Source organism: Muscardinus avellanarius (assembly GCF_963383645.1).
Source record: "Muscardinus avellanarius genome assembly, chromosome: 1".
NCBI classification, from domain to species: domain Eukaryota; kingdom Metazoa; phylum Chordata; class Mammalia; order Rodentia; family Gliridae; genus Muscardinus; species Muscardinus avellanarius.
Genome location: NC_137786.1, coordinates 193,481,988 through 193,505,660, shown reverse-complemented (window position 1 = coordinate 193,505,660; position 23,673 = coordinate 193,481,988). Strand labels below are relative to the sequence as shown.

The following is a 23,673-nucleotide window of genomic DNA, read 5'->3' as shown; positions in this document are numbered from 1 at the left end:
GGCTATTTTTCTTTTTTTGGTTCTGGAGATTGAACCTAGGGCCTCCAGCATGCTAATAAGCACGTGCTCTACTACTGATCTATACTCCTAGCTCCCTAGTCATTAACAATCTTTTAAAGAACTATATAAGGAAATCTATTACTATTAATGCTACAAGTATTTTCCCACTTGTCAATGTCCTTTAATTAGTTGAAAGGTTTTTAGTTTTATATACCTAGTGCTGGGACTTGAGACAAAACTCAGTGGTAGAGTGCTTGCCTAGCATGTGAGAGGCCTTGGGATCAATTCTCAGCAAAGCAAATAGAAGTAGTAGGAAAAAAAAAAGAGAGGCTCGGTGTACAACTATAATCCCAATATTTAGGAGGTTGAAAGGAAGGTCGCAGGCAGTTTGAACCCAGCCTCATCAACTTAGTAAAACTTGGTTTTCTTTTCTTTTTTTTGTGGTAATTGGGGCTAGAAACCAGGGCATTCTACCTCTGTGCTACACCTCCAGCCCCATTTTTAATCATTTTGAAACAGAGCCTCACTAAGTTGTAGAGGTCTTCACTAAGTAGCTGAGGCTAGCTATGAACCTACAATTGCCCAGTCTCTACCTCCCAAGTACTGGGATTAAAATTGTACATTGCAAGGCTGGGCGTGGTGGTGCACGCTTGTAATCCCTGCGCTTGGGAGGCTGAGACAGGAGGATCACACAGGTTCGAAGCCAGCCTCAGCTACTTAGTGAGGCTCTCAGCTCTCAGTGAGACCCCGTTTCCAAATAAAATAGAAAATTGGTCTGGGAGTATAGCCCGAAGGTAGAAAGCCTCTGGGTTCCACCTCCAGTACCACCAAAAAAATAAAAAATAAAAAATTGTACATTACTGCTGGGCGTGGTGGCGCACAACTTTAATCCTAGCATTTGGGAGGCTGAGACAGGAGGGTTGTGAAGGTTTGAAGCCAGCCTCAGCTACTTAGTGAAGCCCTTTACAACTCAGTGAGACCCTGTTTCAAAAGAAAGAAAGAAAGAAACAAAACAACAACAAAAAAACAGGGCTGGGGGTGTTGCTCAGAGGTAGAATGCCCCTGGGTTCCATCCCCAGTACCGCAAAAATAAATACATAAATAAATAGATAGATAGTATACCACCACATCTGGCTTCTGACACATTTCCCCCACCCCTCCCGGAACTGGGGGTTGAAACCAGGGGCGTTCTACCTTTGAGCATACATACATACATACATACATACATACATACATACATACATATATATATATATATATATAAATTTTTTTTCAGTACTGGGAATGGAACCCAGGGGCATTCTACTTTTGAGCTACACCCTCAGCCCAATTTTTTATTCTTTATTTTGAAACAGGTTATCACTGAGTTGCAAAGGGGCTCACTAAGTAGCTGAGGCTGTCTGAGAACTGAAATCCTCCTGTCTTAGCCTCCTCAATGCTGGAATTACTTGTGCATGACCATGCTTCGTCAAATATGGTTCGCAGATGGCCTTAGCTACTTAGTGAGACCCTGTTTCAAAATAAAGAATAAAAAAATAGGTCAGGGGGTATAGCTCAGAGGTCAAATGCCCCTGGGTTCTATCCCCAGAACTGCAAAAAAAAAAAAAAAAAAAAAGAAAAAAAAAAAAAAGAAAAACCATTATCAAATCATTTTACATGTGATTTGTTTCACATATACAAATTATTTACTGTGGCTTAGAGGTAAGTATGAGTTCTAGGTTCTATGACCATTAGTTATGTAACTGATCTGGATCTGTGTCCCAATCTATGAAATAGGTATAATCCATACTGTCTCCATAAAAATACTACAAGGCTTAAATGAAATTATGTATGTAAATTATACTAGTGTCTGATTGCAGTCGAGGACATCCTCAGCAATGCAGTAAGACCCTGCATAAAAAAAAAAAGTTCTTGCTTGGTGTGGTGGCACATGCTTGCAACCCCTGTAGTATGTGGGAGGCTGATTGATACAAGAGGATCACAGGTTTGCAGACAGTCTTAGCAACTTAGTGAGGCCCTATTTCAAAATAAAAGATAAAATAGGTCAGAGGATGTAGCTCAGAGGTATATACCCAGTACAACAACAACAACAAAAAATTAGTTCTAACCTTTTCTTCTAGGAATGGTGTATTAACAGGAAAGCAGGACCAGAAATGCCGCAGTAGTTCTCCAACAGCCACATATAAATGTTTCAATTCAGACTGAATATCATTTGGCACCATCTCTGCAAAAGGAAGAGGTCCATAGGATAAATCCATTTTCACATATTATATGTCTACTAGTCTTTGAAAAAATAAATACTCAAGACACTGAAGGTATAGCTCAGTGGTAGAGCATATACACTTAGTGTGCACAAGGCCCCGGGACTTTAGCCTTTGGCAACACACACACCAAAAAACCACTCAGCAAAGATCCCAGAACTGCCCCAGAGAAAAACCAGTGCAACTTTATATCCCTCCCCACCTGCTTCTTTAGAACTTAGTTAGGCAAAGGGACAGGAGTAGAGGGTGGCCCATCACGTACGGTTTATGGCTTGCTGTGTCCCTCCCTGCATAAGTGCTCCTCCAGGTGACAGTGCTGTGATGGTACTGCTAGCAGCACTACTAGAGAGAACCTGAAAGGGATGAGACACAGAAATCGATTTTCTTCCATTTTGCCATATTTATTATTTCAGATTTATAGCAAAAATCAAGTGTTTATTCCAATAGCAACCAGAGTGAACTACTTCCCTTGTGGCCAGAAATGGTCTGTGTGGAAAGAAAACCTATCCTTCTAAGAATACAATAGTCTTCCTTCATCAGTGGTTTTGTCTTCTGATGTTCTACAGTCAACAACATACAAAAATGTTAAAGAAAAAATTTCCAGAGATAAATAATTTTTATGTTCTACTGTGCTCAGTTCTGAGCAGCATGATAAAAATTTTGCTTTGTAATGCCGGGAACATAAGTCAGACCTTTGTCTAGCATCTGTACACACTATCCATTTGTGAGTAGATTAGTCAATCTTGGTTATCAGAGATACTACTGTGATATTGCAGTGCTTATACTTAAGTAACCCTTATTTTACTTAACAATGGCTCTGAGTGCAAGAGTAGTGATGCTGGCAATTTGGACATGCCAAAGAGAAGCCATAAAGTGTAAAGTACTTCCTTTAAGTGAAAAGGTGAAAGTTCTGGACTTAAAAGAAAAAATATTGTATTTGAGGTCATTATGGTCTATAGCAAGAACAAATCATCTCCCTGTGATATTGTGACGAAGGAAAAAGAAATTCATACTAGTTTTGCTGTTGCACCTCAAATTGCAAAATGTTACAGCTAGAGTGCTTGGTAAGTGCTTAGTTAGGTGGAAAATGCATTAAATTATATGGTTTAATACTATGCACTGTTTCTGGCATGCAGCAGGAATCTTAAAGATATCCTCTGAGGATAAGGGCGGACTAATGTAAGAGGAAAATCCACAAGGAACTCAAAACCCATAGGCTTTTGCCTAGTTAAGCCCTCTTATGCACAATTCAATTCAATTCAACTCTTTATACTGAAGGTAGAATTCATTCAAACATGTTAGTTAACAGGCATCAGGACTTGCGGAGGAAAGAAACTACAGAGCAGAAATCTCTTGTTCTTCTCTCTTTTGGTCTCTCCCTTTCTAGGGATTGAACCCAGGACCTTCCACTTACTAGGAGAGCACTACTGCCTGAGCTACACCTTCAGCCTTGTCTTTTCTTTCTTTTTTTTTTTGGGGGGGGGGGATACTAGGACTAAGCCCAGAGGCATTCTACTTCTAAGCTACATACATCCCAGACCTTTTTTCTCACTTGGAAACAGGGTCTCACTAGGTTGCTGAGAGCCTCGCTACTTTGCTGAGGTTGGTTTTGAATTTGAGATTCTGTCTCAGCCTCCCAAGTACTGGGATTATAAGTGTGCACCACCAGCCTGGCTTCATCTTTAATTTTCAAGGAAGTGAATAAAGAAAGCTAAGAGAGAGAAATATATTTCCTACCCTGTCAGTATTCTTTTTTTTCTTTTTTTTTTTTTCTGCGGGACTGGGTTGGAACCCAGGGGCATTTCTACCTCTGGGTAGAATTCTACCCCACCCCTATTTTTTATTCTTTATTTTGAAACTGGGTCTGAGTTGCAAAGGGCCTCACTAAGTAGTTGAGGCTGTCCATGAACCACGATCCTCCTGTCTCAGCCTTGCAAATACTAGGATTACAGGCATGCACCACCATACTCGGCTTAGAATTAACTTTTTTTTTTTGTACTGGAGAGTGAACCCAGGGGCATTTTACCTTTGAGCTCCCAGCCCTAGTTTTATTTTGAAGTAGGGCCTCACTAAGTTGCTGAGGCTGGTCTGAAACCTGTGACCCTCTGATCTCAGCCTTTCAAGGCATGTGCCACTATGCCCAGCCCAGTATTAACATTCAGGAACACAATCAATCTACTCTTGATTGAGTGCCTAACAAGTGCCAGGCAATGTGGCTTCAGGGAAAAACAAATCATTTTCAGAATAGCAGAAGTTCTGGACTAGTATGTCTAAGATTTTTTTCAATGGGGTTTTTATGAGTAGAAATTCATGCAGTATAGACTGGATTAAGCCGGGCATGGTGGTGCATGCTTGTAATCCCAGCATTTGGGAGGCTGAGACAGGAGAATCATGAAGTGCGGGAAGCCTCAGCTACTTAGTGAGGCCTTTTGCAACTCAGTGAGACCCTGTTTCAAAAAATAGGCCTGGGGGTGTAGCTCGGAGGTAGAATGCCCCTTGGTTCCATCCCCAGCACCCCCCCCCAAAAAGACTGGATTAAAAAATGAGGCATTAATTACAAAAGGAAAAATAGTTAACATTTTGGTGGAGAAAACAAGTAGACACTACCTTAACTAAGTGATCTCAAAATTAATATTATAACATGATATGATATACTGAAAATGACACACTCATTTCTGTGCTTAGTGCCCAAACTGTACTGTGAATCTAAGAGCCATGGCAAAACCATTACAGAAATGTTGAGTATATTCTACAAAAAAGTGGCCTGTATTCCTTCAAAGGGCATGAAAGACAAGAAAGATTGTAAAACTATTTCATCTTAAAGGAGATTAAAGAGACAGGAGAACTAAATATAACTCATGAACGAGGACAGCCTGGTTCAAACTTAGCTGCTAGATGATGAAAAACTTTCATTTGCTTTAGGACACTAGTGGTATAACTAGTGAAATTTTATCAAGATCTACAAGTAATACTGTATCAATGTTTATTTAGTTGTGCTAGAGATGGAACTCAGGACTTTGTTTATGAAAGGCAAGTGCTCTACCAATGAACTAGATTACCAGCCATTTAATTTTGTAAGTATAGTTTCTTAAGAAAATGTCTTATTTAAGAGAATGCCTTAGCTTTTTGGAAATACAAACTGAAACACTTAGCAGTAAGGGGAGATTATTTCTGTAACCGATTTTCAAAATGGGTCTGAAAATAAGCATTTTTATAACTTTATAGAAATCTGAGATTACTTCAAAATAAAAAAATGAAGAGAAAAAAACAACGTGCGATAAGCACAACGATATAGTTACGGTACATACTTAGAGCTCATGAAAACTGGGCAAAGTAAAAAACAAATTCCTTCCTGTGCAGGTGAAGACTACAGAGGTAATGGGTTTTGAGCTGAGTATGGAAGTCATGAAGGAGAAGTCGTGATCAAAAACCTGTGTGGCTGTAGTACAGAACTTTTGGTATTTGTGGAAGGGAGTGGTAAGACTAAAAAGTGGACTAGGGCCAGAGTGTGAAGGGCCTTAAAGAAAAAAAAAAAAAAAACCCATATATTTAAAGGCACATACTAATGGTAAATATCAATGAAATCCATGGTGATATTTTTATACATGCACAGATCATATCCATCTGCCTTTTTTCTACTTTCAACCACCCCTCCCACCATTCCAGGCCCTAAGTAATCGTGCTTCTATTTTCAAGTCATTTTTTAAGTTTCCGTATATAAGACAGATAAGGACCTTGCATGCCAGAAGAAGGCACTCTGGCTATTACAATGGCAACAAAGGAAGGTACGTAGGTCTGTAAGGTGGAGAGTGATGAGATCAAGTATGTGTTTAGAAAGGTAATTTGCAGTAACACTATAGGAAATTGATCATATCTGTCTAAACCAAGCTGATGGACTCAAATATTAAAGAAATAGCTGAGCCAGGTGTGGTGGCGCACGCTTGTAATACCCACCCTTGGAAGGCTGGCACAGGTTCGAAGCCAGCCTCAGCTACTTAGGCTCTCAGCAACTTAGTGAGACCCTGTTTCCAAATAAAATATAAAATAGGTCTGAGATTGGACTTCTGGGAAGATGGCGACCGAGAAAAGCGGGGCTTAAGAGCCCCGCTAACAACCAATCTCCATTACCACAAAATCAGTGCCTTTCATAGCCAGAAAACACCATCACCAGAGAAACAAAAAAATCACCAGGCTCCAGAGAGAAAGCGGACTGAGAACAGAGCTCAGAGTCACAGAAGAGATAACCGGCCTCACGCCTGAGGATGCGGCAGCAGCAAATTCACCGGACGGCTACAGCAAGCCGAGGTGAGCCGCTGCGGAACAGCCAGGTGGAATTTCTCGCCGCAGGTAAAATCTAAAGCTCCCAGTGGCTGAGCTCAGCACATGCCTCAGGGATTCAGAGTGGAAATCAAAACCAAGAAGAAATACGCCAGCCTCACGGCCGAGGGCGTAGCAGCGGCGCCATATTGCCACCGGCGGCAGCAGCAGAGAATTCACCGAATCCAGTACAGCTACATCTGCGTACTCAAGAACAGTGAGTCAAATTGTGGGCCCCAGAGGAGAAATCCCAGTACTGTATTCCCTGGGACTTGACCCAGTGGGGGAGGGGCGGTGGCAGAGATATCACACCATAGGAGAACATGCAACCTGGCACCCCCCACAGTCTAAAGCAGCCTCTATCAACTCTCTGGGTCGGAGACTCTGTGATACAACCCAGTAAGGAGTAGTGGGGTCTGAGATACTACTGACTCGAGACCCAGAATACCTTAAGTGAAGTCATAGTGACCCAAGGGAAGAACCCTGAGAAGGCACAAACTTCCGAAATCATGGGAAAGAGGAATAATACTGGAGCAATGAATGCCCACAACCCCACAACATCAGAACCTGATAAACAGAAAATCAGAGATTTCTAGAAGATCAAATCAGGAAAATAACTGTAGAAATAATAGAGGTGCTTCGAAAAGAACTCAGAGAGAGCCAAAAAGAGATAAAGGATGCAATTAATGAAGTAAAGGCCTCAATTCAAAGCACAAACAACCGATTAGACCACATGGAGAACAGAATCTCGCTCTTAGAAGACGATCATTCCAAAAATGAACGCATAGTTTCTAATCTAGAAAAAAATATCCGACAGCAGGAATCTGACATTGAAGAAATATGGGCCCATTTTAAGAGAGCTAACCTAAGAATAACTGGAATAGAGGAGGGAAAAGAAAGTGAAACCAAAGGGATCAACAATCTCTTCAAGGAAGTAATAGCAGAAAATTTTCCAAACATAGAGCAAGAGGTTGATACACAGGTCCAGGAAACTTATAGAACTCCCTTTAGACAGGATCGAAGAAGAGGACCCCCACACCACATAACTGTCAAAATGACCAATGTGGAAGCCAAGCAGAGAATCTTAAAGGCAACAAAAACAAAGGACCAAGTGACATTCAGAGGCAAGCCAATTAGAATCACTCCAGACTTCCCAAACCAAGTCATGAGAGCCAGAAGGGCTTGGAGTAACATATTCCAAACTCTGAAAGAAAACAACTTCCAGCCAAAAATTTCCTACCCAGCAAAACTTTCTATCAAATTAGATGGAGAAATAAGAAGCTTCCAGGACAAACAGAAACTGTAGGAATTTTTGTCTTCAAAACCAGCACTAGAGAAAATACTCAAAGAGATTAACTACAAAGAAGAAATAGGTAACACACACCAGAACCAGAGAAACAAGAGTTTCCATCCAACAGACAACTAAGATTGGTTATCTGTGGAGATTCATTACTTATGTTAGTCTTTTACCTATCTCTAAATGGTATTGTTTGCCTTTATTGTTGTTAATTTTTAGGATTTCTAGTTGGAATATTAATATACCTTCAGATATAGCATTTGGAAATATTTTATCCCATTCTATTAGTAACTGTTAACTCTGTTTACATCTTTGGATATACAATTTTTTTTTTTATTTTTTAGGGAGTTTGTATACTCTTCTGTTGACTGTGCCATTGAAATCATATCCAAGAAATCACTGCCAATTTCAGTGTTGTGAGGTTTTATGACCCAGATTTTCTCCTAAAAGTTTATAGTCTTAAGATTTATATTTAGGTCTTTTATCTATTTTGAGTTAATATTTGTATATGGGATTAGGTAAGGGTCCAACTTTATTCTTTTCCATGTAATTATTATGTTTCAACAATATTTAGTTAAAAGATTATTTCTACCACCAAATGTTCGTGGAAACCTTGTCAAAAATAACTTGACAATATAGGGAAGAATTTAGCTCTAGGCTTTTATTTAACTCCAATGGTTTATATATCTGCCTTTAGAATAGTACTACACTGTTTCAATTATTGTAGCTTTATATGGCTTGAAATCAGAAAATATATATCTTCTAGCTTTGTTCTTTTTCAAGATTGTTTTGGGTATCTAGAGTCCATATTCCATAAAATAAATATATAAATATATGATAGTTTCACCTAAAAAAATAGAAAGTAAAAAGAAATATTGAAATGTTATCTTTAAGTCATCAAAAGCTTGGTATCAGACAAATGAAAATGTTATGTGAGATTATCATTTTTAATTTTGGATAAATTGCTATAATACTAGATGTCAACCACTAAGCCAAGCATGGGAGGGAGGGATGGGGAGAGAATGGGGTGGGGATCGGGTGGGGGCTGACTGGGCAATGTGTGCATGTATGTCTACAAAAGTTTGTATCCCACTATGATGTATGAATACAGTGCACCAATAAAAAAAAAATAAATAAAATAAAATAAAATAGGTCTGAGAGTTTAGCCCGGAGGTAGAAAGCCTCTGGGTTCCACTCCCAGTACCCCCCACCCCCCAAAAAAAGAGCGAGCTGAAATATTTCGATTACCTGAGTGAAGGGAAGAAAATAGAGACAAATAGCCCTGTTTTGTTTCCAGAGATGGGGTCAGGTAGCCTATCCAGAGACTTTACTAATTTTACTAAGATTTTACTAAGATTTTAAACTGAGTATACACAAGCAGAAAGTTGGCAATCACAAAACTCATTACTTTTTTTCCTTCTTTATCTTCAGAATTTTCTTGAATGTGCCCAACACTTTTTCTTCCTGCCTTTTAAGTTTTTCAGTTTATCTGGATAGATCTTTAAACTCAAAGCATTATTTATACAGTTCAACCCGGTAGTGCATATAAATTGCAGAAGGAAATATGGGAAGTCCGGTCTTTCAAAACTACAAGTCACCTACCTGAGTTAGCTTGGGTGTATAGGCTTCCATTTCTTGTCTAATACTTTGAAAAGAATTAATAATGTCCTGACTCGTTGCGTACTGTAATGACTGGATTGGAGTTGGACCATGATAATACCTGAAGGTTAGCACATAAGAAATGATCACACACAATAAAGGTGGTATCTGTCCTTCAAAAATCTTAGTGGTTAATAAAACTATTCCCTCAAGACAAAATATGATACAGTTAGATATTTTGTTATTTGCAGTACTGGGGATGGAACTCAGAGGCATTCTACCTCCTAGCTTCACCCCCCGGCCCTATTTTTTTTTTTTTTTTGTGGTACTGAGGATGGAACCCAGGGGGCATTCTACCTCCAAGCTACACACCCAGTCTCATATATATGTATGTATGTGTGTATGTGTGTGTGTGTGTGTGTGTGTGTGTGTATATATATTTTTTTTTTTTGGTGGTACTGGGGATGGCACCCTTCTACCTCTGGGCTACACTCCCAGACGTATTTTTAAATTTGGAAACAGGGTTTCTTAAGCCAGTGAGACTGGCTTCGAACCTGTGTGATCCTTCTGTCTCCGCCTCCTAAGCTCAGGGATTACAAGCCTGCACCACCATGCCCGGCTCTAGCCCTTTATTTTTTTATTCTTTATTTTGAAACAGGGTCTCACTGAGTTGTGTGTGGGGGAGGCTCAGTAAATAGCTGAGGCTGTCTGCAAACCACAATCCTCCTGTCTCAGCCTCCTGAATGCTGGGATTGCAAGCATGCACCACCACACCCGGCCTATTTTTTATTCTTTATTTTGAATCAGGGTCTCACTGAGTTGCAAAGGACCTCACTAAGTAGCTAAGGCTGTCCTTGAACCACAATCCTCCTGTCTTAGACTCCCAAATGCTGAATTACAAGTGCCACCACGCCCGGCTACAATGTTATAATTTTTTGATGCTAGAAACTGAAAACAGATCATTTAGCTGGGCTGGTGGCACACACTTGTAATCCCCGGGCTGGTGGCACACACTTGTAATCCCCGTGCTTGGGAGGTGGAGACAGGAGGATCATGCTGGTTCGAAGGCAGCTGTGCTGGCTTAGGAGACCTGTTTCTAAATTAAAAAAAAAAAAAAAAAATTTACATATACATATATATAAAAATATAAATAGGTCTGGAAGTGTAGCCAGAGAGGTAGAACAGCTTCTAGGAACCCCAGTACCCACCACCAAAACAAAAAACAAAAACCCCAGCTCATTCTACCTCTGAGCTGTACTCCTAGACCTTTTTCTTGTGAATGGTGACCTCACTGAGGCACTGAGGGTCTCGCTAAGTTGCCAAGGCGGGCCTTCAACCTGTGCTCTTCCTGTCTTAGCCTCCCACTTATTGGGATTTTAGGCATGTGTCAGCATATCCAGCTCGGTTAAAAGGGACTCTAATATAACAATTTAATTCTTACCTCATTTCCCTCCCTTTCTTTCACAAATATCTTAGCACTTTCTATGTTCCCTGCACAAGAACTCATTTTACATATGAGACAATTAAAAACAACTGTGAGCTGGGTGTAGTAGTACATACATACCTATTATCTCAGAACTTAGGAGGCTGAGACAGGAAAAAAACAGGATGCAGAAAAGTCTCAGCTACTTAGACTCTTGGCAACCCATTGAGACCCCTTTTAAAAATAAACAAAGCCAGGCGTGGTTGTGCATGTTTGTAATCCCAGTAGTTGGGAGGCTGAGACAGGAGGACAGCATGTTCAAAGCCAGCCTGAGCTACTTACTGAGGTCCTCTGCAAATTAGTGAGACCCTGTTTCAAAATAAAGAATAAAAAACATGACTGGGGGTGAAGCTCAGAGGTAGAATGCCCCTGGGCTCCCCAGTACTGCAAAAATAAGTAAATAAATCAATGAAAAGAACTGTGGGTATAGCTTGGAGGTAGGATGCCCCTGGGTTCAATCCTGATCATCAACAAAAGGGGGGAGGGATTTCCAAAAGTCAATAAAAAACAGCATGAATATTCAAAATTTATTTTTCTTGGTTTTGATCACTTAGGATACTTTCTGAGATGTATGAGAGGTAGATACTGAGGATTGACACCAAGGCCAAGGAAGTACTATATTGCTGAGCTACATTTCCAGCCCTTTTGATTTTATTTTGGAACAGGTTTTCCTAAGCTACCTATGCTAGCCTCTAACTTTTAATCCTCCTGCCTCAATCTCCCAAGCAACTTTATTATAGGTGAGTGCCACTGTACCTGGCCACAAGGTACATTTTCAAAGGATACTGTACTTTTATGGCAACAAATGGAGTAAAGAAAGGAGTATTAAACTTACAAAACAGAGTCTGCAGTGAGATGTGTTACATAACTATTCCACTTCAAGTTTATTTACCAGTGATCAAACTTACCTATCTGACTTCTTGAGGTTTAGTGCAATCGTTTTTATGGAATTATTTTTTCCCAAGTCTTCATATTCAATGGACTCTTGTAACTTTGCCTATAATTAACAGCACAGAACTTTTTTCAGTAACTTTCTCTTATAAGTAATGAACATGACTAAAAAAATAAAACTGCAAAGGTAAAATATTGAAGTCTTCCCAGTAAAAGCTTTACTTCCTTAAGAGATGATTGTCCTATAAATGGCTGAACCAATTTTCTTTACTTTTTTTGTTTTTGCGATACTGTGGGCAGAACCCTAGGGGCATTTTATCTCTGAGCTATATCCCCAACCCTATTTTTTATTCTTTATTTTGAAACAGGGTCTCACTGAGTTGCAGAGGTCCTCATTAAGTGGTAGCTGAGGCTGTCCACAAACCGTGATCCTCCTGTCTCAGCCTCCCAAATGCTGGTATTACAAGTGTGCGCCATCTACCATGCCTGGCTAGTATTACTGAACTTCTAATTTTTGCCAATATGATACACAAAGGTTTGTATTTTATCGTATTTTCCCCAAATGAATTATGTGTTCATGCATCTATGTTCTTATTAAGTACTTTAATAAGTTTTTCTAATACTAAGAAAATTAGTCTTTGTTGTTTATAGTGTGGGGGATCGAACCCTGGGCCTTACGTATGCTAGGCAAGTGCTCTACCACTGAGTCACACCCTAGCCCTTTGGTTTTAATTATAAAAAGAAACATACTTCCTCTAATCCCCTTTTTTTGCTTAAATGTCTAATTTTTGCTTAAATCTTGGACCCACCCAGAATTTATTTTGAAATAAGGAACAAGGTAGGGAATCTGAGTTTATTTTTACTACAATATTTCTGTTTTGGGGTACTGGGGATTGAACGCAGAGGCATTGTGCCTTTGAGCTATACTCCCCAGCTCTTTTTTATTTTTATTTTGAAATAGGGTCTTGCTAAGTTGCTGAGGCTGGCCTTGAACCTGCAATTCTCCTGCCCCAACCTCCCCAGTACTAGGATTACAAGCAAGCACCACCACGACTGGCATCCTTATTTACTTTTTAAATGCTCAGGAGAATGAATAATATGAACATTTAATATTTTTATATAGCCTGAATACCCACTAAGAAAGCTCTACTGTAATTTATTTCAAGTTACTAGAGAGGATGGGGCATAAAAAAAAAAAAAGAGAACAGAATTGCTTAGCCAAGTTGTAGGAAAGGTATATGCAAGTAGTAGCTTATCTATACTTTCTCTTACTCCCAAAACGACTTCATCAACATTAATAAGACACTTCCAGTTCTGAAATGCTAGGTTTAACATGAGGACAAAATCACCTTTTATTTTTTATTAAAAAAAAATTTTTTTTTGCAGGTCTAGGGATGGAACCCAGAGGCATTCGACCACCAAGCTACACCCCCTTCCCTGGTTTTTATTCTTTCTTTTAACAGGGTCTCACTGAGTTGCAGAGGGCCTCACTAAGTAGTTGAGGCTGCCCACGAACTGGGATCCTCTGGTCTCAGCCTCCCGAATGCTGGGATTACAAGCGTGCGCCACCACACCTGGCTTAAAATCACCTTTTAAAATCACATACATAAAACTTTATTTCTATCTTTGCCTTTGCTGAATACTTTCCCATCAAACAAAATAACAGAAAATCTAATTTGTGTGTATGCATACATGAGAAGGGAAAAACACAACACAAACAGTTAATGCACATGAGCCAACAGAAAACTTCCCAATAAGTCAGTTTTAAGCTTTGAGGAGCTTTATAATGCCCTACACCTATTATTATACTACATTTAGTTAATGTCTTGGTTAGGAAAACTGAATCTCATGAAATAAGCCACATCAAGTCCTTGTAGGTAACTTTTATCTGGACAAATCCAAGTACTAAGTGGTCCAAAAATTTCACCCGTACCCTTTTGACTGCTGGCTGAAAGCAGTCTGCATCTCCAGAATTTCCATCCATGCTGCTGGGCTCACCATTTTGTTCACTTTGTGCTTCTCTTAAAACAAATGGGAAAAATTAATGTTAAAAACTGCAAGCAGAATACCACCACCACGTCACCAGGATATCCTGAAAAGCCCAGTCACTACAACTTTGGATGTATACTTAACTGTTTCCTGAGACCGGCTGCCAGCACCATGGCACTGTGATGGTTAAACCTCTTGATAATGGCAGCATTACTATTCTCCTTGATTGATTTAGAATTGGAAGTAGATGGCACAGAGGAAATGCCATAGCCCTATGAGAAACAATTTAGAAGATTAAAAATCAAAGTAAGAATCTGATCTTAAAATATGAAAGACATACTTAGCTGAAAATATGTGCTGGATTATATAGATCTTTATTAATTCTTTTTTTGTATGTGTGGTACTGTGGGTAGAACCCAGGGGCTTTTCTACCTCCAGGCTATACTCCCAGACCTATTTTGTACTTTACTTGGAAACAGGGTCTCACTAAGTTGTGGAAAGCCTCATTAAATAGCTGAGGCTGGCTTTGAACCTGTGTGATACTCCTGTGTCAGACTCCCAAGCACTGGGATTAAAAGCGTGCACCACCATGCCCGGCTTGATCTTTATTAATCCTAACATTAAATATATGTAGGTGAGCACTTAAAAATAAGTGATATTATGCCAGGTACAGGGGTACAATCTGAACTAGGAAGACTGCAAATTCAAGGGCAGCCTTAGCAATTTAAAGAGACCCTCTATAACTTAGACTATTTCAAAATAAAAAATAAAATAGGACTGGGTTTAAAAAAAAAAAGCCACATTATACACATAAAAATTATCACTAATTCGCCGGGCATGGCGGCACACATTTTGTAATCCCCATGCTTGGGAGGCGGAGACAGGAGGATCGCTCTGGTTCGGAGCCAGGCTCGCTGGCTTAAGAGACCCTGTTTCCAAATAAAAATATAAAAAATAGGTCTGGAAGTGTAGCCCGGAGGTAGAAAGGCTTCCAGGAACCCCAGTACCACCAAAAAAAAAAAAAAAAAAAAAACACTAATTCAATTTAATCTTTGCAAAAAACACATTTCAATGTTACCCTCTCCTTTTTTCTTCTTGGAGGTGCTGGGTACTGAACCTAGCTCAGGCTTTACTAATGAGCTATGCCTAGCCCTGTGCATTTTTTTTTAAAAGAGCAATTTTTGACATAGTTAGCAAAACAGTAAATTAAGTAACAATATAGTGGGGGGGGGACATGAACTATGGATTCAGAAAGATATTCACAGCTGGATGAGGTGGCACACACCTGTAATCCCAATACTTGGGACACTGAGACAGAAGGATCGCAGAATTATTAATTAGTATTTAGAGCAATGAAACAGTGAGAATATATTCAGAAAAAGGCACAAGATTATAGCCTATAATAGTTAAAAGAATTTAAGGTTGATAGGAAAACAAGAGGTACCAAAGGAAAAATGGAATCAGCCACTGTTTCTATTAAAAGGCTTAGGGATATATGTACATATGTATGTATATATTGCTTTATTATACCAATGAATACTAGGCAAGAATTTAAGAATGTAAATAATAACTACACCTGTTATTTATTAACAATGTATCAGGCTCTAGTAACTTTTTTTGGGGGGGATGGACAATTCTGTCTCTCTCTCCTCCTACCTCCCACCCCAGTACTGGAAATGGAACCCAGGGTCATTTTACCTCCAAGCCACACCCCCAGCCCTATTTTCTTTTCCGTTTACTCTTTATTTTGAAACAGGTCTCCCTGAGTCGCAAAGGGCTTCATAGCTGAGGCCGGCTGTGAACCCAGATCCTCCTATCTCAACCTCCCTAATGCTGGGATTACAAGTGTGGGCCACCATGCCCAGGCTCTCTGCCCCCCCCCCCTTTTGTGGTACTGGGGATGGAGCCCAAGGCACTCTACCTCCGAGCTATACTCCCAGCCCTATTTTTTTTTTTTTATTCTTTATTTTGAAACAGGGTCTGAGTTCAAAGGGCCTCACTAAGTAGCTGAGGCTTTCCATCGAACTGCGATCCTCCTGTTTCAGTATCCTGAATGCAGAGATTACAAGCGTGTGCCACCACACCAGCTTCAGTCCCCTTTCCATTTTATTTTGTAATGAGACTTGAACCCAGGGGTGTTCTACCTCCGATTTACATGCCCAACCCTCCAAAAATTAAAAAAAAAATTTTTTTTGAAAGAAGGTCTCTCATTAGGTTGCTAAGGGTGGCCTCAAACATGCAAGTCGACCTGTCTCCACCTCACAAGTACGGGGATTAAAAAATTTTAAGCTTGTCAGCATTAAAGTCAGGCGGTTTGCTTTTAAAGTCTATGCACTTCACAACTGTGGTATACTTAGCATGGATTGAATAATTAAAATGAAAAAGTTACAAAGTACATATAAAATATAGTTTTTACCAGGTTAAAAGCATTCTACCTCTGAGCCAACCCTATTTACTATTTTTTATTCTTTAACCTTGAAACTGGTTCTAAGTTGTGGAGGGCCTAATTGCTGAGGCTGTCCTCAAACCTGCAATCCTCCTGTCTCAGCCTCCCAAGTACTAGGGTTACAAGCATACATCACCATGTCTGCCTCTGACCCACTGTTTTATACTTTTGTGTGCATGTGTGGGTGGTACTGGGGATTGATTAAACCCAGGGGCATTCTACCTCCAAGCTAAGCCCAGACTTTTTTTATTCAATTTTTTATCTGGAAACTTTTTCTTAATTAAATTTTTTACCTGGGTCTCATTAGGTTGCTGAGGGTCTTGCTAAGCTGTTGAGGCTGGTCTCAAACCTGCAGTTCTCCTAGTTCAGCATTCCAAATACTGTGATTACAGGCATGCACCGCCATGCCCAGCAAAAAGCACAGTTTTTTTAAGGTACTGGGAATCAAATTCAGAGTGTCTTAGGCATATTGAAGTATTTTCCTTGGTTTACAGTCTCACAAGTGGAATGAACATCTACATTTAAGGCAGATTTTCTTTTCCCTGATATTAGGGATTGAACCTAGGACATTCTACCTCTGAGCTGCACCCTTAGTCACTATGCCTGGCTCTATTTTTTATTTTGAAACAGGGTCTTGCTAAACTACTGAGGCTATCCCTGGACCTGCGATCCTCCTATCTCAGCCTGACAAATACTGAGATTACAGGTGTGCTCCACCATGCCAGGCTTTTTAAAAAGCAGTTTGTTTTTTTTTGGTTTTGTTTTTGGTGGTACTGGGGTTCCTGGAAGCCCTTCTACCTCCGGGCTACACTCCCAGACCTATTTTATATTTTATTTGGAAACAGGGTCTTCTAAAGCCAGCGAGGCTGGCTCCAAACCAGAGCGATCCTCCTGTCTCTGCCTCCCAAGCGCGGGGATTACAACGTGCGCCAACACGCCCGGCTCAAAAGCAGTTTTAAAACTACAAAAATATTGAAAACAAGGAAGAAACTATTTTCTACTTCCTTTTACTGAATCTTACCTCATCTAATGGTTTATCTTCTAAAGCTGTCAAATCCAGTAGTGGATTCTTCACTCCTAATGATACCATTGTTTTTAACCCTAGAAAATGAATGAAATACAAAGTTCATCCAAGCTTATCTGTCTCAGATATTAAAAGATTCATTAATATCTCTAATGACTAGAAAACAGCAAACTGAATACTAGAAACTAGACTGTCAGGGATAAACAGTTACCTTTTTCATCTATTTTGGCACATTCTGCAAAGAGATCCTTTGACCCTGTATTCAGTCGATCTCTATGAAAATAATGAGACTGGAAAAAACGCGTCCAAAATTCCTTTTCTGTCATGTTGTGGGGAACATTTTCAGCATATTTCATTTTTACTGTTAAAAAAGTAAAGTTACACATTGAATTTTCATTTTTAAATCTCTCAAATTACATACAAACATAGACTAAAAGCAAAGGCATGATTAAAAAGCATTCACTATATATTAGCATATATTATATATTTCACTATACACAGAGTGTGTGTGTGTGTGTGTGTGTGTGTGTGTGTGTGTGTGTGTGGTGGGGGTTCTGAGGACTGAATCCAGGGGCATTCTACCTCTGAGGTACTTCCCCAGCACTATTTTATTTTAAAACAGGGTCTAAGTTGCTGAGGCTGGCCTCAAGCCTGCGATCATCCTGTCTCAGCCTCCCAAGCACTAAGATTACAGGAGTTTATCACCACACGAGGTTTATATGTTATATGTCACTGTGTATCATGATCTAATTGTAAATATGAAATTTAATTTGGAGAGTAGATCAGACACTATGGCCATGAATCGTGTGTTTGTTTTACTGGGGACCGAATCCAGGGACATTATACCCTCAGCCCAATTTTATTTTTTGATTTGAAACAAGGTCTTGCTACATTGCTGAGAGCCTAAGTTGCTAAGGCTGGCCTTGAGCCTGTGATCTTCATGTCTCAGCCTCCCAAGTATTGGGATTGCAGGTTTGTGACACCATGCCTGGCTTCCATAAATCTTAATTATAAACAAACCTCATTATGAACCAAGAAAAGTAAGTTTGGGTAGAAACACTAAGAATCCTGGAGTCAAACCTGAGTTTGGTTGCTTGTTCATTTATCTCAAGGCACTGTGTTTGGTGGTGGGGAAGTGATGATCTCACTACCCACTGGACCATCAGCTCAGCTTTCCAGAAGCTCACAGGACATCATGCCCAGCCAAACTTCTTAATATTTCTTTCTTTTTTCTTGTTTTTTTTTTTTCTTTTTCTTTTTTTTGTACTGGGGATGAAACCCAGGTGCTTTTCCACCTCTGGGCTATACTCTCAAACCTATTTTATACTTTATTTGGAAACAGGTCTCACTAAGTTGCTGAGAGCCAAGTGGCTTTGAACCTTTGCAATCCTCCTGTCTCAGCCTCCCAAGTGCTGGGATTACAAGCATGCGCCACCACGCCCGGCTAAACTTCTTAGTATTTCTATATCTTGTTTTCCTAATCTGTAAAATTAAATTCATAATACTACCTATTTCGCAGGGTTATTTGTGAATAAATATAGAAAAATGTTGTACTGTCACACAGTAAACACTATATAATTTTGTCATTTGCATCAGGAAGATAGGAAAATAATTATACTGTGATGTGATAAATCTTTGAGGTACACACAAGACACTACAGAAAGAGGAGGAGGCTTATATCTATCTATCTTAGCAAATCAGGATTCTATAAAGGCAGCAAGAAGGCAATGCTTGAGCTCAGTCCTGCAAAAGAGGTCTTTCCTAAGGACCAAAGGGGCAGGAGTGGGGAAATGAGAACGGCAGCATGTGGCTTAAAGAAGCAACGGTTAATCAGGAAAATGACTGAAGCAGTGGCTCACGTCCTTGGCTGCACATTATAAATCACTAGGGTTGGGGGTCAAGACTTCTGTAATTCTAGAATGGTTTCTGCATGGAAATTAATTTGTGGGTTTGAAAGGTCATTCTGCAGTATGAGGAATAATCTGAGGTAGTGGTGGGGAGGAACTCATTTATTGATGCCTCTTCACGAAGTCATTTCACTCAGATGATGAGCACTAACATTTAAGAAGCACTGATGGCAGCTGGGCGTGGTGGTGCACGCCTGTAATCCCAGTACTTGGGATGCTGGGACAGGAGGATCACAGGTTTGTGGCCAGCCTCAGCTAATTAGGTGGGACCCTCCCCAACTTATTGAGGCCCTGTTTCAAAATAAAAGAATAAAAATAGGGCTAGGGGGTGTAGCCTGGAGAAAGAATGCTCCTGGGTTTAATTCCCAGTACCACACACACACACAAAAAAAACCCACTGATGGAAAAAATGGCAGCCTTTATACCAATGCATTAATGATAGCACAGTATTTACTGAGTCCGTAGTACTACCACATACGAGGTACAAGATAAAATATTCAATGTATTTTAGTGTACTTACTCAGTAATAAAGGAAGCCTTCTGTTTTGCACTGATGTATTCCATAAATCATCTGAACAAATATTTTAAACCATCTAAAGAAATTACTCTACTTACCTGCCGGGTAGGTCCTAAATATGGATTCAATGATATCTGAAGTTAAATTGTATCGTAAACCATTACAGCCATCTGTTTGGGGTCGGACATCAGCCTAAAATAAAGATCACAGACACATATGTACTTCTACATGTACTGAATATTGAATATATTCAAGCTCCCAATTGCATGAAGTGGAAAACAGACATTCTAAATGAAGACTGAATAAGTCCCTCACTTTCACTTTTGGCATACAGACAGGGCTCAAAGAAGTCTAGACTTGTTATAAATAGTCCTGGTAAATTGTAAAATTTGCATCCTTGAAAATTAGTATGTTCAAAAGGCTCACTTAAGAGAGGTCAAAGGTGCAGCCAGGCATGGTGGCGTATGCTTACAATCCCAGCATTTGGGAGGCTGAAACAGGAGGATCCTGGTTCACAGACAGCCTCAGGTACTCAGTGAGGCCCTTTGCAACTTAGTGAGAACCTGTTTCAAAAATAAAGAATAAAAAACAGGGCTGGGATGTAGCTTAACCTGAAGGTAGAATGCCCCTGGGTTCCATCCCCAGTACAGAGAGAGAGAAAGAGAAGAGAAGAGAAGAGAAGAGAGAGAAAAGAAGAGGAGAGGAGAGGAGAAGAGAGGGAGAGAGATGTCATAGGCAAGCTGGGAATGTTGACACATGCTTGTAATCCCAATACCTGAGAGGCTGAGACAGGAGGAGCACAGGTTTGTGGCCAGCCTCAGCTACTTAATAAAACCCTGTTTCAAAATAAAGAATAAAAAAACAGGGTTGAGGGTGTCAATTGAAGGCAGAATGCTTTTGGGTTCAATACTGCCAATACAAGATGGGCATAGTGGCACATGCCTATAATTGCTGTAATTTGGAGGTTGAGACAAGAAGATAGCAGGAGCTTTGAGGCTATCCTCAGCAACTCAGCAAGGTCCTAAACCAGTAACTTAGTAAGACGCTATTTTAAAAAAGGCGGGGGGGGGGGGGGGCGCACCGGGCGGGCTGGGGATCTAACTCAGAAGTAGAATGTGCCTGTGTTCAATCCCAGTACAACTATCACAAAATAATATAAATAAAAATTACTATTTGTAACTTAAAATATTTTGAAATATCATCAATACTTACTAATTTACTGTAAGAAAATGCTAAATTTTGCAAAAGATATGGCAGTTACCCACATACTAAGGTTTCTACTGTTTTTCCTTCAGAAATCTAAAGAGTTACATACCAGAAATGCTGCAGAAATGCCAACATCCTGCTTGTGATTGGATATAGAAGAACTATCTGCTGCATTCACATTCAAACGATTGGCCCAGAATTCTTCAGCACTAATCACTTGACTCACAACAAGGTCTTTATAAAGCTGAAACAAAACAGGATCTTCTTGCAGCATTCTGGTGATAGAATATATTAAATATAATTGAACTTCTAAAACAAAACACCATTTAAGTAACATTTTTAAAAGACTTTAGTGTAAAAAACAAACACTGAAACGCAGTTTTCATTTTGTAATGACTAAGCAGCATTTAGTTCATTTTTTAGCAATTAGGAACAAAAAGCATTTCTGGAGAAATAAACAAATGGAGAATATGCAAGTAAGTCTAAGGCCAAGATTATACTCTGAGAGTATGAATTTGATCTTATTCATCTTTGTACCCTGTATACAAGTCCAATGCTGTCTATATTCACACAGTTCTGTATTCTTTCACAACCTAAGGTGAATGGAGAAGAAAGGAGGTATGCTTTAGATTTTCCAGCAACCAATTTGACACTGTGACAAGCACTGGAAACTCCCAAGACTGACGGTCTAGTATTGTAGATGGAATAATTCATCTTATCACAAAGTCTCATTATTTTACAAGCTATCTCGCTTTTTCACAGTATAAATTCTTTCAGATTTCTTGGACACAAACATACCTCTAATGGTTTAGTATCTTTTCTGTGAGAGAACTGGGAAAAGAAATTAAGGAACTTTAGTATCTTTTAATCTCAGTTCTGCTCCTAATCATATGCTAGGCTTGATGCACTTAACTTGTGGGTTTGTATATTCTCATTTTCCCAAAATAACACAACCAGTACGATGCTGAAGTTGAGAACCAAATACAGAGGTAAAGATCCTAATGTCCCTATTTTCCTATTTTACAATTTCACAGCAACAGGGAGGAGAACTAACAGGCTATTACCCTACTATGGGACTACAGAGAATCCAGTATCTCTTCAAAAGGCTACTGGGTCCTCTTTTACCTGTTTTTTTCTTCTAGTTCTTTATTTGCTTTCCTCTTGAATTTAGGCAGTAGCTGCTGAAGAAGGTCCTTCACTGCATCTCGCTCTTTCACTGCTGTGCTTTCATTAGAAAAATGGAAGTTAGTTGTGTCCCCAGCATGCAGAACCAGCTGAAGCTGAATTTTAGCTTTTCCTTCCGGACTGATTTTCTGGCCTAAAAAAAGCATGAAGCTAATTAGATGAGGATACATTGTAAAAACTGCTACATAAAAGGTTACTACTTAAAAGGTTACTACTTTTTCCTAAGAAGACTCAGAATCCCTTTGGGCAATGGACTTTTTTTCTTTTAGTGCTAGGGATTGAGCCCTGGGTTTTCTACCACTGACTATACCCCCGGCCCTATTTCAATTTTTTTTTTTTTTTTAATTTTGAAACAGAGTCTCACTAAGTTGCAGAGGGCTTTACTAAGTTGCAGAATTTGGCTGTGAACCTGTGACATTCCTGTCCATGAATGTGTGATCATCCTGTCTCAACCTCCCAAAGTACTGAGATTACAAGTGTGTGCCACCATGCCCAGCACTAGGCCACATAATTTTTTTTTTTTTTTTTTTTTTTGCGGTACTGAGGATAGAACCCAGGGGCATTATACCTCCAAGCTACACTGCCAGCCCTATTTTTAATCGTTATTTTGAAACAGGGTCTCAATGAGTTGCAAATGGCCTCACTAAGTTGTTGAGGTTGTCTGTGAACCACATCCTCCTGTCTCTGCCTCCTAAATGCTGGGATTACAAGTGTGCACCACCACGCCTGGCTCCATAGATTTTTAAAGTGGGTAAATGCCAACCTTTGGAAGGGGGTAGTGCTAGAAAGATCCAGAGGGACAGTAGCAGTCCTAGGTGCAAGTGGGGAGGGGGCACTGAATAAAACTGAGTGGGTATTGGAGGCACCTAGGGGGTACTGAATAACTTTTTCCTGAAAAGACAAAGTTTGGGAATTTATGCGTTGGACTTTAGCTCCCTGTTCTAATCTTAATGCTTTTAAAGAAAAGCACTCCTCTCAAATAAACTTATATAATTCAGGAGCTCTGAATCTACCCTAAGTAGCTGCTCTCAATCAACATTATTAATAAAAATGGCATGATATAATCCAAAGACTGCTAAATACAACTCATCTTTTATTTACAAATTCCAGGAAAACACATAACTCTGCCTTTGCAAGATCTACTGTCACCACTTAAACAAGTTATCAAACTTATCCTCATTAAAAGCAGGATAACCTTTATATTATGTGTGTTGAGATAGAATAAGAAGTAAACATCACTACCTATGTATTATTGCTGCTTAAAATGTTTAGCCTGAATACGACGAAGCTTTTAGATTTGCTTTTCAGCTTTTAAAAAATATAAAGGGTTGGGAATGTAGCTTAGTCAGTGGTAGAGTGCTTGCCTCATGTGTACAAGGCTCCTGGATTTGATCCCTAGCACCAAGTAAAAACACACCAACAGACAACCATACAGGAGTAAATGATTCAGAATGTATGATATTTAACAAGCCTATCTTGTACTCTGAAATAGGCCAGAGATCACAGCTGTATGTACCTAGACTGGATCCTGGCTTAAAAAAAAAAAAAGTC

General features: G+C 39.6%; 1 protein-coding gene across 1 annotated transcript in view; it reads right to left on the bottom strand.

Annotated features, from left to right (window-relative positions):
- Positions 1-23,673, bottom strand: part of GTF2H1 (general transcription factor IIH subunit 1) — a gene marked incomplete at its 3' end in the record, with an annotated part of 44,396 nt that overhangs the window by 5,167 nt on the left and 15,556 nt on the right. Inside the window, exons 3-13 of the mRNA XM_080705656.1 lie at positions 22,063-22,255; positions 21,047-21,212; positions 19,830-19,923; positions 17,519-17,668; positions 17,305-17,384; positions 13,977-14,109; positions 13,782-13,864; positions 11,866-11,954; positions 9,478-9,595; positions 2,524-2,614; positions 2,109-2,224 (exon numbers count right to left, since the gene is read on the bottom strand). Coding sequence (XP_080561782.1) covers positions 2,109-2,224; positions 2,524-2,614; positions 9,478-9,595; positions 11,866-11,954; positions 13,782-13,864; positions 13,977-14,109; positions 17,305-17,384; positions 17,519-17,668; positions 19,830-19,923; positions 21,047-21,212; positions 22,063-22,255 — 1,313 coding nt within the window. The remainder of the gene's footprint in view (positions 1-2,108; positions 2,225-2,523; positions 2,615-9,477; positions 9,596-11,865; positions 11,955-13,781; positions 13,865-13,976; positions 14,110-17,304; positions 17,385-17,518; positions 17,669-19,829; positions 19,924-21,046; positions 21,213-22,062; positions 22,256-23,673) is intronic.